The following is a 15,000-nucleotide window of genomic DNA, read 5'->3' on the forward strand; positions in this document are numbered from 1 at the left end:
TAATCTTAAAAATTATAAGCTTAAAATACAATCTTATAATCTAAGTGGTACAAAATGCTTTTTTGAAAAGGTGAGTGTTCAGCTTTCTATTAAAAGTGACATAGAAATGGATTCCCTGATATATCTTGGCAGAGCATTCCATACGTGCGGCAAAAAGAAAGGCCTTGGGTTTGACATTCGGATAATTAAGTACGGTACTGTCGCTAGAACTTCTTAAGTTATATTTAGATACAAGCTTAGGAGTAATTAAAAAACGTAAGTACGAAGGTGCCAATCTTTAAAATAATCAAAATCTTAACTTCTTGAGCAATTGAGTGAGAAATATAAACGAAGTATAATTTTTGATTATTTCATACTAATTTTAACTAAAGAGTGGACACAATAAAAACCAAACTCCTTCATTGACAAGCAGCAAGTATAACGTTTTGTCGTAAAACGAGCAAAACTAAAAACGTACCTCCTCGTATGTCAGCCTGGTGCAGTTATTTGCCCTCAATAATTGCTGTATTTGTTCATTAGTCTGATCATTTGTCTTTAAATAAAGCAAAAGAAATTAGCCTTATATTACTGGAAATTTTGTTAAGTCAATAATGCCTGCTTCCACTTTAATGAATGCGCGCTGCTACTTAAAGATGTCGCTGTTATTGTTCATCTTTTAAAGCAATGAACTCTCACGAATTTAAAATGATATAAAAACAAAACAAAAATAAACTCATCTTATCGTTCACGGTTTCCAGTCGCTAGTGCGATGTATATTTTCAAGAATTCAGCCTAGATTACCTCATACTTGATAGCAGACAATAGTAGGTTTACCTGATCTGACCACATATCTACCAAAAGCTTACATTTTCTTTATCTTTTTCTTTTCTTTTCCTTCAGAATGAGCTTCGAACTTCCACTTTTAGAACTCTCACTATTATTATTATTATTATTATTATTATTAATATATAGATTTAGCCTGGGCTAAAAGCGAAGCTCCCATTAATAAATTTATAATTTAAATCAAACGATAAACTTGTAATCCACAAATCAGTTAGTTAAGGGCACATTCATGTGACTTTTGAGGGAAAGGCCAAGTTATTTTAGAGTGAAACATCTTACATCGAGTCGATAGCCTTATATGTAGACCCAAAAAATAGCACACATCTTCGATCACATTCAAGAACCACAAATGGTTCTTGATCACAGTAGATTAGGCCTCGAAAACAAATTAGGCCGATTTTTTTTGCTTTTGACAGGTTTACTTTACAAATTATTGCCAACAAATCTGGGGGTGTGTAAGCCAACCTTTTATACTCTTTATACATCACATCTGAGGTGAAACAGTACTATTTATCACTCAGACCTCGGACAGAATGCGGCATTTCACAATTTTTCAAGACAAATTGCACTTTAATAGCCAATATTCAGGACGATCAATCGTGGGCTTTTAGCGAAACCGTTCAAAAAATTTCCAAAATCACCTATACGGCCAGCCGGTTCTCATTTCTAGTGCGTGCTGTCAGTGTGGTCGAGTATTTGAATGAACTTTAATAGAGTTACGCTTCAACATAATAACGAATTTATTATTATTATTTTTGGTTATTTAATGGTTTCAGTTATAACGATGTGTAACTAGGCGTTTGATACGCGCGACATTTTTGAGTACTCCTGCAAGCGATGAGTTTGACTAATAGTCGCGGGTCGCGGGTCGTGGGTCCAAAGTCGCGGTCGCGGGTCCAAAGTCGCGGTCGCGGGTCCAATGTCGCGGTCGCGGGTCCAATGTCGCGGTAGGGGAAAATGATTTGGGGTTTGAGGTAACAGCTGAGTGAAAACGACTGATATGAACACAATATAAAGGGAAAAAATCTTTTTTATCCACGATACCCTACGGTAGCCAATTTACAGGTTACGGATGTCGGTGTCAACAAAATAATGTCTCAAGAAAAGACCTAAAAGAAAAAGCTGGCCGACTTTTGTGTTCACCGCAAGTTTATTTTGTTTTTCTTTCCATCGGGCTCAGTTATGTGTAAATTCAGCTTTGAATATACTTAGGCATAACAGTATCTGATTAAAAGGTTACCATAAGTTACCATTGCTTTCCTCTTGTCGATGAATTTCTCACAAATGCTTAGGGGTTCATTTACTGAACAATATGCGATACACTTCATAGACTACAAACGGCTTGGAAACTAAAATTTCGAGGACGTTTTTGGACTTTTTACATTTAGGGCATGAATTTTTCGTCATTTCAGGCCATGGAACCTAAAAATGAGCCTAGCTAGCTGTAAAAAGGTGCAATACGGAGGCAATACATCCTAGCCGGCATGATCACATGCTGTTTACGGAAAATTCCCTCATTCATGTCAGGAAATTCTGTATTTTAAAGCCTCCCCTAGGGCATGACTCAGCAACTGAGGACATTTCTGCTACGTTTTCAATGTTGGTTAGCATGCAAGGATTTTTCCCATGCCTATCGTCAATAATTTGCTCACTGGTAATAGAGGGGGTGGCCCCAGAGTGGTTTTGCATTGAAATTGGCATGCAACAGAATTTCGCATGCCCTGTAAGCATAATTTGAGGTTCCGTGACCTTCTCACCCAGGCCGCGAGAAGCCTAGGTTCTAGTAATAAGTAATTCATACCCAGCAAAATCTCCGGCATGCCGGGAATGCCAAATTTCCTGGCATGCCCGGCATGCCAAATTCTCTGGCTTGCCGGGCGTGCCATAATCTGGGTCATGCCGGGCATGCCAAAATCGGTCTTTGGCATGCTCTCAACGCACAGGTTATAATTCCTTGAATCTACAGATATTTTAAGCCTGGCTAAAAAAAATAAATAAATAAACAGATCACAGTGCTTATCGTTTGATGCACGGTTTGCAGGTCATTTACACGATGACGTCATTGCTATTCCTCTCATTTTTATAGATTTGGTTGTCCCAGCGAAGTTTAAATAACAAAAGCTCTAATTTTCACAAGAAAGTAAAACCCTGAGGGATTCTGCCGTAGTAATAAAACAGCGTCATCGTGGAGATGACCTGTTGGGGGATTGTAAAAACGGCCTCAGCCCTTATAATGAGTCTTTAATAGGATTCCCATTTCACATTGGGAATAAAATGGAATTGACTGAAATCATTAAAAATAGAGACAGACTATTTTCATTGCATAATAAAATGCATCTATGTTCCATGAAAGCTTTTAAAAATACAAGGTTATAGAATATCTTTCAACGTTCATTACATTACAAACTGAGCTAAGCTCCAAATCGCTGTCTATTATTCAGTAAATTATGATGTTCGACAATACAATGTGCTTGAATATAACGTTGCAATTACAAATCTCTCTAACGCAATTTTCCCTACGTTAGAAAAGCTGTTTTTGTCTTGTTTCATATTTTGATAAGGAGTCTGAGTTCCTCTTTCTTGTTTTGTAGGCTTTCCAGGGATTATTGTTTATGTGTCATTACCAGAGTCTGTGTTCTTTGTTTTTAACTCAAAATAAGTCAGTAATAACTGACAGTATCAAAGAATTGCTCTATAGAAAAGTAATTATCTCCTCGTCATGTCTGGAAGTTACCTGTAACAAAAAAGAAATGGAATGTTAACACATGCAAGGGCAATATGAAAAAATGAAATAGAACTTGTAGAGCTCAGCTTCTCTTAAGATATTTTCATACTGGCTTGTTGAGTCTGTTAAAGGTCGCAACTAATTTTCTGAGGCTAATTTCACAAGGTGTGCAATGGAGATAAATATTAATGCATGGTAAATAAAGTGAAAGAAACGTGGTTTCACATTAGCCAGTTTACATTGCGTTGTTCGATGATGTTTACACGCTCTTCTACTGCGAAATAAACCTTTGCATTTGGGTTTGCAATTCAAGATTATCCCGAGTTTGACTGACACTCGAACAACAGTTTCATTTTTAAGCAGGTAAGGTGTAGACCCATATAAAGCAGGAATATGTAAAGGAAACTCATCGAAAACTTCGCATCTTTGTGGCGATATTCTCTCATGGCCCGTCAACTGATTACTGGGGGTTGTGAAGAAAAACAGCTGAGAAAAAATACATTAGGACCAAAGGTTAAAGCCTGTCCTGTTACATCATTTTGCATGTTACCTAGAGTTCTAATAAACAGGTCATAAAATAGGATTTAACGAGAGCGAATTTGTTTCTCAATCGGTGTATAAAAAAAGTGAAGCTATCAAATGAGAAGTTTATAAGGTATCAAAAATATTAAATTAAAAGCTCAAATAATTAGGAAAATTCCTACACGAAAATAATGCTAGAGACATTAAATTGATCAGATAAAACTCTCAGAAAATATGTCGAATAAAAGCCTCATTGCTTGCTTTTTTTTTTGTCTCCAAAAGTGATTGGTATCTATATTTTTGAAGTTTTCTCTAGTCTTCTTAACAGCAGAAGAAGATTACAAGACGTAGAAACAGAAACAATCCGAAGTGAACGAGTTGAAAACCACTTATGCCTGAGAGTTCTTAGGCATGCTGAACAGCAAGATAAACTGAATGCCAAAAGGATAATTTACGGGATTTGTTCGATATTCAGGCTTTTTCTTTACCAAATTAATACTAATTTTGTACTTACAGTCTCTCGCAGAATCCATTTCTTGTCCAGCATTCACCAACATCACAACCATACACCGCAGGAAAAAAAAAAAGACAAACAAGTGCGAAGAGACATGACGACATCGTGACGCCACAACTGCCACGCTACAACAAACTAAATTCATCGTCATCCGAAAAAACTTCTGCGGAAATTCGGCCGATTTCGTGCGTGCTCGGGGTATCTTCGGATGGAGCAGATGACGTTGCTGAAAGGACTATCGTCAGCAAGGAGTAAAACAGTTTGCAAAATTCGCATAGCCGACAAGAAGCGCACTGAAAACCTAAGCAAAATCTCTCTGAGAAGGCAGTCCAAACTCACCAAATCAGAAAGTCTTTGCAGTATTAACGTCGTACTCTCGTACTGACTTGAACGTCCTGGTAAGCTTAATTTTCACCTGTCTTTTAATGCTGTTGACCGAGAAACATTCCGACGCGATAGAACTTAAGCATGGATATAAAGTTTATACTGACGGAGAAGATTTGTTATCTTATTGTTTAAAACGCTTTTCCGCGATCAAATTTAAATCTGGACCCAGAAATGTCAGTATCGCTTTGAAATAAAAGGATTAATTGATCTGTAATTGCAAGTGAAGTATTCTATTTTATGCATGAATAATGTTGTTTTGTTGTGCTTTTTATTTATAAATCCAGGCTTCTGTCTTCAGTTTTGCCAGTCGATCCCGTGTGACATACATCGTGACAAACATAACTTTTTTTGTTATAATCTGCATTTATTGCCAGGCATGAAACCTGTAACTTCAAGCTCCCTAAGATATATTTGGCGATTATGTGATTCTCAGGATATGATGCTGGAGCGAACATCAAAATCAGTCACGCTGGGCATGCCAATTTCATACCCGGCATGCCGAGCATGGCAAACCCAACTGGCTGCGCGATCTGCATGCCCGGCATGCCAAACCAGACGAGCAAAAACTGGGAATGAATTATCAACCCGGCGAGAGATCTGGGACCTAAGTTTAGCTAAGTCAATTTTGGGCTGCGAGGGCATGAACCCATTTTTTCCATGCCTATGACATGTAATTTCTAAGTACCAATGTTCCCTTGAATTTTTTCATGCCTAAATATATAAAATTTTCCCTCTCTCATTAATCCTCAGACTGAATGCAATTTTTACGCTCGCTAGGCATGTTCAACTGAAAATCATGCCCATACCCTCATTCAAAACAAAATGCTATCAAATTTTAGTTTCCAAGCCGTTTAGAGATTATAAACGTTACAACAAGTTAAAGCCTTTTTTTTAAAAAAGCGAACGCGGGCTGAAAAAGCTACGAGTCTGTCGGTAGAAGAAACGAGAACTCTTATATTTAACAAATTTTTTAGGCAAAACTGAAAGAAAATGTAAATAGGCGCATGAATCTTCATTCAAGCGGTATTCAAGGCATGAATTTAATATGGAAACGAGTAAAAATCCACAGAAAGGAGTCTGTTCCTCGAAGCAAGATTTTCGCTTAATGCTTTTATTTTTACAACTGAGACGGCAACCCAGAGTGTTCAATATAACTTCTTGTTCTCTTCACCTAAATGACAACCAGGACAACCTGACAATAGGAAGCCATTCAATGTGCGTCTCAGTCAAATCTTGAAAACATGCATCGTAATATAACCAAGTGAGTAAGTAGGTAAGGAAATAATAACGCCCGATATCATGAAGCTGAAAAAGAAAGTAAACCAGACACTGAAAACGGTAAGTTATCAACTCCACCAGAGCTAAGAAAAGACAAGAAATTAGGTAAGTAATTCCAGATTCCAGGTACTGGATTCAAATCTTTTTCAGTAGAACCAAGAGACTATGATCTATTCTCTCTTGGTAGAACTTGGATTCCGGATTTCAGTCGTTAGTGAGGACAAACTCCTATCTGTGGACAAGAGAGGATAAATCTCGAGCTTTATCCCCTCTTGCTGTGGATTATTACTTGTTTCTATATTAAATTCATGCCTTGAATACCCACTTGAATGTACTTTACTGACACTTCAAGCCCAACGTCTCTCCTCCTCTTTCCAGTTACTTGTGCAAAGAGTTTATTTTGGGAGTTTGCGGCCAGGAAGTTTTTCCACAAGCGTTTTCTTTATTTTTGCCGAAAACAGTTGTTAAAATTGAAACAGTTCTCGTTTCTTCTACCGACAGACTCGTAGCTTTTCGAGCCCGAGTTAGCATTTTTTAAAAAGGGTTTTAAGTTGTTGTAACGTTTATAATTTATACTCTGTGAAGTGTATCGCACATTTTTCAGTGAATGCACCCCTAAGAATTTGTGAGCAATTCATAGACAAGAAGAAAACAATGGTAACTCATGGTAACATTTTTTATCAGATACTGTCATGCATAAGTATACATTCAAAGCTGAATTCATACATAACTGGGCCCGATAGAAAGAAAACAAAATGAACTTTGCGGTGAACACAAAAGTCGGCCATCTTTTTCTTTTAGGTCTTTTCTTGAGACATTATTTTGTTGTCTCCAACATCCATAACCTGTAAATTGGCTACCGCAGAGTATCATGCATAAAAACGATTTTTTGCCCTTTATATTTTTTTCATATCACTTGTTTTCACTCAGTTACCTCGAACTCCAAATCATTTTCCCCTGCCGCGACATTGGACCCGCGACCGCGACATTGGACCCGCGACCGCGACTTTGCAGCCGCGACCCGCGACCCGCGACTATTAGTCAAACTCGCAAGCGATGTTCATGAACGATGAAAACAAACGGCACGTACAAGCGATTAAAATTGCAAGATAAACTACTAAAAATCAATAAAAGAAATATGATTCGGTGAAACATTTACAGAGACAACAATTTTCTTTTAGGAAGACAGGTATTAAAGTGTCTCTAAAAATCCTGAGTCTTTAAGCTTAAGTTAATTATGTTTTACTTTAAGCCGGCCTCCGGGTGTTTGCTTTTTTAAAAGATGAAAGCTGCAGCTGTATTTTCATTTTGTACATCCAGTGGAGAAAGACAGTTAAAAACATCACAAGTTGACACAAAACTCTGTCAGCTTCAGCTGTCAAAGTATACAACTTTCAAGATGCTGCATAAATTTTCCGCATGAACTCACCTGTCAAATTTTGACGAATCAGAGCATAAACATTGGACGTAGAGCGTGACCAACGCGTAACCATGGTAAGAAAAGGTCTTCCTTGCCTGTATTTTTGAAAAACTGGCTGAATTTTCGCGTCCGAGGTCAGTTTGAAATCAAAATCTTAATAGTGCGGGGCCATAATGACATAGACACAACATATTTCATATGAATCATTGGAAAAAATAAACTTGAGCCTGCGATCATTTAAAATTGGTAATTTGTCAGCCAATAACTTCAAAAAATACTCGACCTCGATGGGTCGACACTTGAGCCCGCGGTACGGTCATATGATACTGGTCAGCGGATACCCTGTTTTGACAGCTGTCAATTGATCACAACATTAATGTGCAATAAGTTTTCTCCTGGGCTCCCAAACTAGCTAGAAAGTGTGAGAGTAAACATTGGTTTCCCTGTGGTGTGGATGGACGGTCGTTTGTTCGTTCGGTGTACGGTCACGTGATTACCAAATTTTCTGGAATTGGTAGATTTCCTTAGCTATGGGGCTCCGCCCCGCGCTTGGAGCGCCGCTATTATTATTATTATTATCATTATCATTATCATTATCATTATTATTATTATTACTATTATTATTATTGTTGTTGTTGTTGTTGTTAACTAATAATTATCTTCTTTGTTATGTTTACTTTAACACCTATCGTGCTAACATGAGTCGACGCAGCCATGAAGAGAGATTCACCTCATTGTTTTGTAGAATTTTTGTCTCGTTTGCCTGCGAAGTGTTGCTTTTTGTGGTCGCATTATTTTTATTGTTTATAACAACTGGTGTAGGTGTCGCGGAAACAGCCGCTGGCAGCAGTGTAGCTGTGTTTAACTGCAGAATCAGCTCTTCTCTGGGTAAGGTCGCCACGAAAACTGGTTTTATGAAGTTCTCTTTGAAGGGGTTGGTGCTAAGAAATTAAATAGTTAATTGAGTTTTAGATTTAAACTTGTTAAGGGTAATTTTTGTCTATTCCAGTTGCAACAAATCAGCAACTCTCTAAAGCAATTGATATATCATTTTCATACAAAACTAACGGTGTTACCTGAAATTAGTGCACATGATTACACATCATTTTTTACATAGGAGACACCATGTAAAACTGCTAATAGTCAACCTAACGTAAACTAAATATTAAGCCTAAAAGTTATTCTTGAATGAATATAAATTACTTAATCACTTAATATCTAAAATTCCGGCAACGGGAAAACCAGTGGAGTAGTAAATGAAAAAAAAGAGTAAATCAGACAACAAAAAGAGACTGGTGCTGCTGTATTTGGTTTCTTGCTGAAGAACGAGCGCAAACTCCTTTGTTGAAGGTGTTAAGTGTTTTCAGGATGTTTTTTAAGACTCTCTCAGGGATGGCGAACTTGTCGGGAGCCTACTGAAAGGCCACGATGCTATCTGCCTGTGGGGTTTTTTTTGTGTGTATGTGTGTGTGTAAATCTCTGGGATGAATACCCGGCGACTTATTTATAATAAACGGTATGACAGTAATCGATGCCAATTGATGGTGAACAAAACTCAAAACTACTGGTGACTATCGATTGGCTCATCTGTAAGTTTTGAAACTAACAACCATCGATTGAATGATCTCCAATAATATACTTTTGTCCATTTACCACGCCGAGTTTACAGTCTTAATATTCCTCTTGAAATAACACACCTAATTGGTCAGACCAATGCTGTGAAACTCATAACAGCTCATGACTATACCATTTAGTTTCTTAACGGGAGCTCCTTTTCCCCGCCCCCTTCGGGCAAGATTTCGTAACATTGGCTACTCACATAAACGTACGTACGTATCGGAGACGTAGCATTGAACCCTGTCTAAACGCTATGGTATCATTAGGCGCTCCACGGAGAAACTCCAGTGCTTTATCCGCCAGTGAATTTCGATCATAATCCTATGAACCGCACAACGTTTAATGATAATAGGGCCGTTTAAACGAGGAAAAATAAGCTAAAAATAAGACGCGTCTTAGATACGACATGTCCTAAATAAGACTCAAACTATCCCGTATAAACGGCACATTTCGTTTGAAATTTAGCTAAGACGCGTCCTATCTAAGAACAGCCCCTAACACCTGTTCTTCGATAAGACGCCTCTTTGCTAAGTCGTGTCTTATGTGCCGTTTATACGGGATAGTTTGCGTCTTATTTAGGACGCGTCTTATTTTTCCTCGCATAAATGGCCCTAATGTCAGACTAAAAACCTACGGGGAAAACACACTTTCGACAAGAGCACTTTAACCATTACAGTCAACTCCCTTTATAGCGTTCAATGTATAGGGACCTCGAGTTAGTGCCCTCTTTAGCGAGAGTCTGTACTAGTGAGAGTTTTTTTCAGTCAAACGTCTGTATTTTCTTTCACCGGGGATTTAGCTGCTATGCGTATTATTGGGATGTCCTTAATAGCGGGGTGTGCGCAAGGCGAGAGTTGACTTTATGATCAATGCCTTAGTTTTCAGTACGCTATATTACTGTTGAAATGTCTGGAGCAACACTTCTGAACACAACCTGAATAGGATCCAAGCTGTGCAAAATTTTGCGGCCCGTATCGTTGGCAACACAAGGAAATATGATCATATTTCTCCTATATTTCCAGCTAGTGGCTACCAGTAAGACAGCAGCTCTTCTACCATCATGCAATAATAGCTTTTAAATTTGTAACTGGATGTGAACCAGATTCGTTATTTTCTGAGTATATTCAAAGAGCTTGCATCACTAAGCGTTCCATGAAGAATTCCCAACTCTGATGTTTTATATTCCTCTGTATAAAACTGTGATAGCAAGAACCTTCTATTTCAGAACATTTAAACTTTGGAACTCACGAAACCCCGCCCTCAAAGTGAAGCCGACCTTAAAGGACTTCAAGAGTTGTCTAATTTTATCTTTATTCTGAATAGCCTTTTTGGGACGAATAAAGTACGTATGTATGTACCTACCAATGAAGGCTTGCAGAAGGCAGAACTGCTGACAGCGTAAGGAGAGGAACTAAGTACAGTGTTGATCATGTGCTGTAGGGAAGAGAATTTAGGGTAACATATTGTACCTCAAACTTCCAATGCAAGCCACTTTGTTATGTTGTGCAGAAGCCGAAGGCAATCCATTCTTTTTCATGCTTCAGATTTAGCACTGGTATTTTCCGCATTAAACGGACGGAATTAACGTCCTCTGGTTTTCACTATAGTTGGTAAGCGGCTCCTCCTCAGCGCTCAATTCGGGAGCGGCGCTTATTTGAGTAAATACCGTACATCAACGTTGACTCTCTTTGTAAAGTACATTTATTAAGGGTAAGCTTAGAATGTGATGCATTACCCAATAGCACATTGTTCAAGGATTTGTCTCTTATTTGTCTCATGAGAGATATTGTTCATCGTGGATGATGTGTATAAAGGGTTTTGTTAATCGTTTGTCTCACGATTGTCCCAGATATTTTGACCGCGTACTGCAGGTCTTCATTAGGCAGTAGTAGTGTCACTGTCACCTGATGAAGACCTGCAGGAAACGTCGCGATCAATATATATTTGACAATATTGAGACAAACGATTAACGAAACCCTTTCTATGTAGGTATTCTTACCATACAGTACTGCAAAGCTGCATCAGCATTTTGGTGAGTAAGTGGAATCAGCAACTGAGTTGTTGCAATATTAAACAGCTCTGTGAAGAAATCCTGAAATGATTTAGGATTGATGAATTCTTGCGCTTGTGCTGAGCGGACTAACTCTTCCGATATATTTATGAAGTTGGTTTTGTTGACACCTGCGATCTGGACAAGATAAAAATAGAAATAGATCAAATTCACGCTTCGATCAAGACTAACTATTTTATTTCAATTTACGTAAACTGCTTTATGAAGTAAGAAAATTCCCCTCCCAGCTGACAAGAAATATACACTGATGGTATGGTTACAGTTATGTTATATATGTACTCACTTTGCTTTTGAAGTAGTCCACCACGCTTTTCTTCTCACAGTTGCAGGTAGTTTTGTGCAACCAAACTGTCTGTAAAGCGTTTCGGCTGCATTTACTACCAAACTCTCCTGGATGATGAAAAATAAAGTTGAATTTTAAGTAGGACCAGAATTATAAATAAACATACAAACACACACCTTAATATTTTCAATGTTCTCTTGCATATTTTTCAGTTTCAGCTGCATTAGGGTTGTAAGAGAGCTATGTTGCTCGTTAACATCGCTTCAGTGTAATGTATTCCCAATATTAATAAAGATTGCATTCAAGAGATGCGGTATATGCGCGCTGAGGAAACGTCTTCTTGCATAAAACCCCTGGGGGGGGGGGGGGGGGGGGGCACGAGGTACCAATTTCCCCTGAAATTGATACCCCGTTCTAGAAATGGGCCAATTTTCTATACCCGGTTTTAGAATTCGCCCTAAAATTGAAATGGGCCAATTTTTTATACTCCGTTCCAGGGTGCAACAAGAGTATAACAATTTGCTTGTTAACGCATTGAACCGTATTTTTAAAAGCAATCTGTCCTTGAATAATTTCAAATGGCTGCTTACAAAACTGGAGCTTTCGTGCGTTCGAAATATTATACCCCTTCTAGAAAACGCCCCTGAAATGGATACCCCTTTCTAAACCAAGAGCTTCAAAATCACGACCCCATTGGGCGGCACATACCCGTATAGGTAATGTATGGGAGTGCCCCCCCCGGCCCGGGGGGGCACTTGGGTATTTTTCGGGTGGGTATGTGCCGCCCGGGACTCCAAATTGGCACCTCGTTCTAAAAAAAAATTTCCCCTGAAATTGATACCCCGTTCTAGAAATGGGCCACCTTTTTATACCCCGTTTTAGAATTCGCCCTAAAATTGAAATGGGCCAATTTTTTATACTCCGTTCCAGGGTGCAACAAGAGTATAACAGTTTGCTTGTTAACGCATTGAACCGTATTTTTAAAACCAATCTGTCCTTGAATAATTTCAAATGGCTGCTTACAGAACTGGAGCTTTCGTGCGTTCGAAATACTATACCCCGTTCTAGAAAACGCCCCTGAAATGGATACCCCTTTCTAAACCTGGAGCTTCAAAAGCACGACCCCATTGGGCGGCACATACCCGTATAGGTAATGTATGGGAGTGCCCCCCCCCCCCCGGGATAAAACCCTATTATTTCAGTATTCCAAGGAATGAATCTTCGCTGAAAGATCATTGCAAGCTTCTGAAAACTGGAAAGACCATTAGTGGGACTTAACGTATTGAAGACAGTCCGTCACGACTAGGAACATCTTTGTCACAATGGAAGAACATATTTTGAATTAGCAACAATGATCTGTGAGACACTAAGCCTAACCTGTCCATGAGGGGTCTACTATTGAACACTGCTTTAAAATTTCCTTGCCCTCTTGAGTTCTATTCCAAAGAAAGCTATGCGCCATCTCATAAGGACAATAATCTGCAAAACAAAACATTTTTAGAGCAAATAACACAGAATAGTAAGTCTGATAGCATTTTAACACATGTGTATTTTTGTTTATTTGTAAACTATTATGGGCAAACATTTATGAGGTACAGGCGTCTCTAGAATGCAGGAAGAATAATTTAATGTTTCCGGGTGGTCAGTAGTCAGCTTCTATTATCATTATTACTGACAGCTGCTGATCTCACCGTTATCCTGCGACATCACTGAGTTGAGTTAATGGAAAAACTTCCGTGACAACATTTCAGCTGTGCAGGCTCGACATCTTGAAGGCTTAATTATATGATCAGACAAGATGTAAAAATGCATCGAGCTGAGCATGATGGGGCAAAATGTCCCTGGCTATTGTCCCTACTTTCAGCAGTGAACCTCTCACTTTGTTACGGAAAATGGTTCAATAGGGTGCTGTTGGGTATTGCCATTTTTCTGACTCTTGAATAATGAGAGCAAAAAAAGAGAAATTTTATAAGTGGACTGATTTATCTCTTCATCCCCAGAGTGAGTTAAATTACTTTTAGCTCAGTTTTAAGTCTGAGGACAACATTCAGGAAGTAAGCTCCTCAGTGCGATTTGCTTTTCAAGGTTTTGCAAATCACCGCAACTGTAATTTGGGAGTGTGATTGCACTGGAAGACCTGGAAGGTTAGAGGACCCGCACTGATTTTCAGCAGTATTATTTTCAGATGTCGCTGTTTTCAGATTGTTATTGAAATTTGAAAGCTCTATGTATACTTGATATAAAAAATCATGCTTTTCTAAAACAAAGGATTTTGGAATATTTTAAATACTTTTTCATCATTCATAGCACAGCGATGGACGTGTCCTCTCTTTGAGAAGGTCACTAGATGGATTGGACCTAAAGACCCTCTCAAAGAGACGACACTTCCATCGCTGTGATATGATGCAAAAATATCTATCAGGGGAAATTGACTTTAAATTTGACATCAGGAGCAATAGTAATTTTCATCAGTTTATCAAACTCGACGAAGTAATGATTTACACCTTCCTTGCGTGCACACCAATTGGGGCAAGCAAACTTTCATTTTTCAAGCCCCTAACGACTGGAACAACCCAGACAATGACACTAAAAACAGCAAATCGTTGTCCCGTTTTAAGGAAAAGCTTAAGACTTTGTAAATGATACCTAATCCAATATTTTAAACTATTTTAAACTATTTTAAAATTAGTTTTATATGAAAAAATCAATTTTATCTCTTTCTTAGTTTTGAATTTTTTTAAGTAGGGCATTTAGCATTTATTTTTTTTGTCATTCTGTCATTTATTATTTTCAGGGCCCCAATGAAAACCGCTTAGGCGAGTGGGCTCCCTGGATATATATTATTATTATTATTATTATTATTATTATTATTATTATTATTATTATTATTATTATATTATATATAATATATATCATTTTAGTATATACACACTCAGTGATCTTGGTAATTCAAGCAATCTGATTGGTTAGCTATCTCGGACTATGACGTTATATTCACCGCGCTAGGCGGTGAATATAAAGCCGAACAAAATCGCTGTCGTGAACTGGGTGTTTTGCCAAAGTTTCAAAGTAAAACCTTTTTGCTGATGACTTTGAAGGCAAGAAAAGACTTCATGGTGTTTAAACAGCGTGATTTATTGTGAAGTGGTTTTACTTTAGCTGACTTTTTGTACGCTCGAAGCTATGTTTACCACTTCAGAGGAAAACGAGGTCGCTTTGTCACTGTTTTGTGATTTCGGGATTTTCTCGCAAGACCAATTTTGCCTATAAATAGAAGTTAATTTATGGAGAAGAGAGGAAGGCAAATATTTTCGAAAATTGTACGTGCCAGCAAGTTAACAAGGCAAAGAACTTTGGAGAT

The 15,000-nt window shown here is 38.2% G+C and overlaps 1 protein-coding gene across 1 annotated transcript in view; it reads right to left on the reverse strand.

Moving 5' to 3' along the window:
* Positions 1-15,000, reverse strand: part of LOC140934444 (uncharacterized) — a 47,508-nt gene that overhangs the window by 14,879 nt on the left and 17,629 nt on the right. Inside the window, exons 9-15 of the mRNA XM_073384068.1 lie at positions 13,017-13,118; positions 11,640-11,746; positions 11,285-11,473; positions 10,648-10,719; positions 9,488-9,606; positions 8,399-8,609; positions 458-532 (exon numbers count right to left, since the gene is read on the reverse strand). Of these exons, the coding sequence (XP_073240169.1) occupies positions 458-532; positions 8,399-8,609; positions 9,488-9,606; positions 10,648-10,719; positions 11,285-11,473; positions 11,640-11,746; positions 13,017-13,118 (875 nt within the window). The remainder of the gene's footprint in view (positions 1-457; positions 533-8,398; positions 8,610-9,487; positions 9,607-10,647; positions 10,720-11,284; positions 11,474-11,639; positions 11,747-13,016; positions 13,119-15,000) is intronic.

Source organism: Porites lutea, chromosome 4 (genome assembly GCF_958299795.1).
Source record: "Porites lutea chromosome 4, jaPorLute2.1, whole genome shotgun sequence".
In the NCBI taxonomy this organism is placed as follows: domain Eukaryota; kingdom Metazoa; phylum Cnidaria; class Anthozoa; order Scleractinia; family Poritidae; genus Porites; species Porites lutea.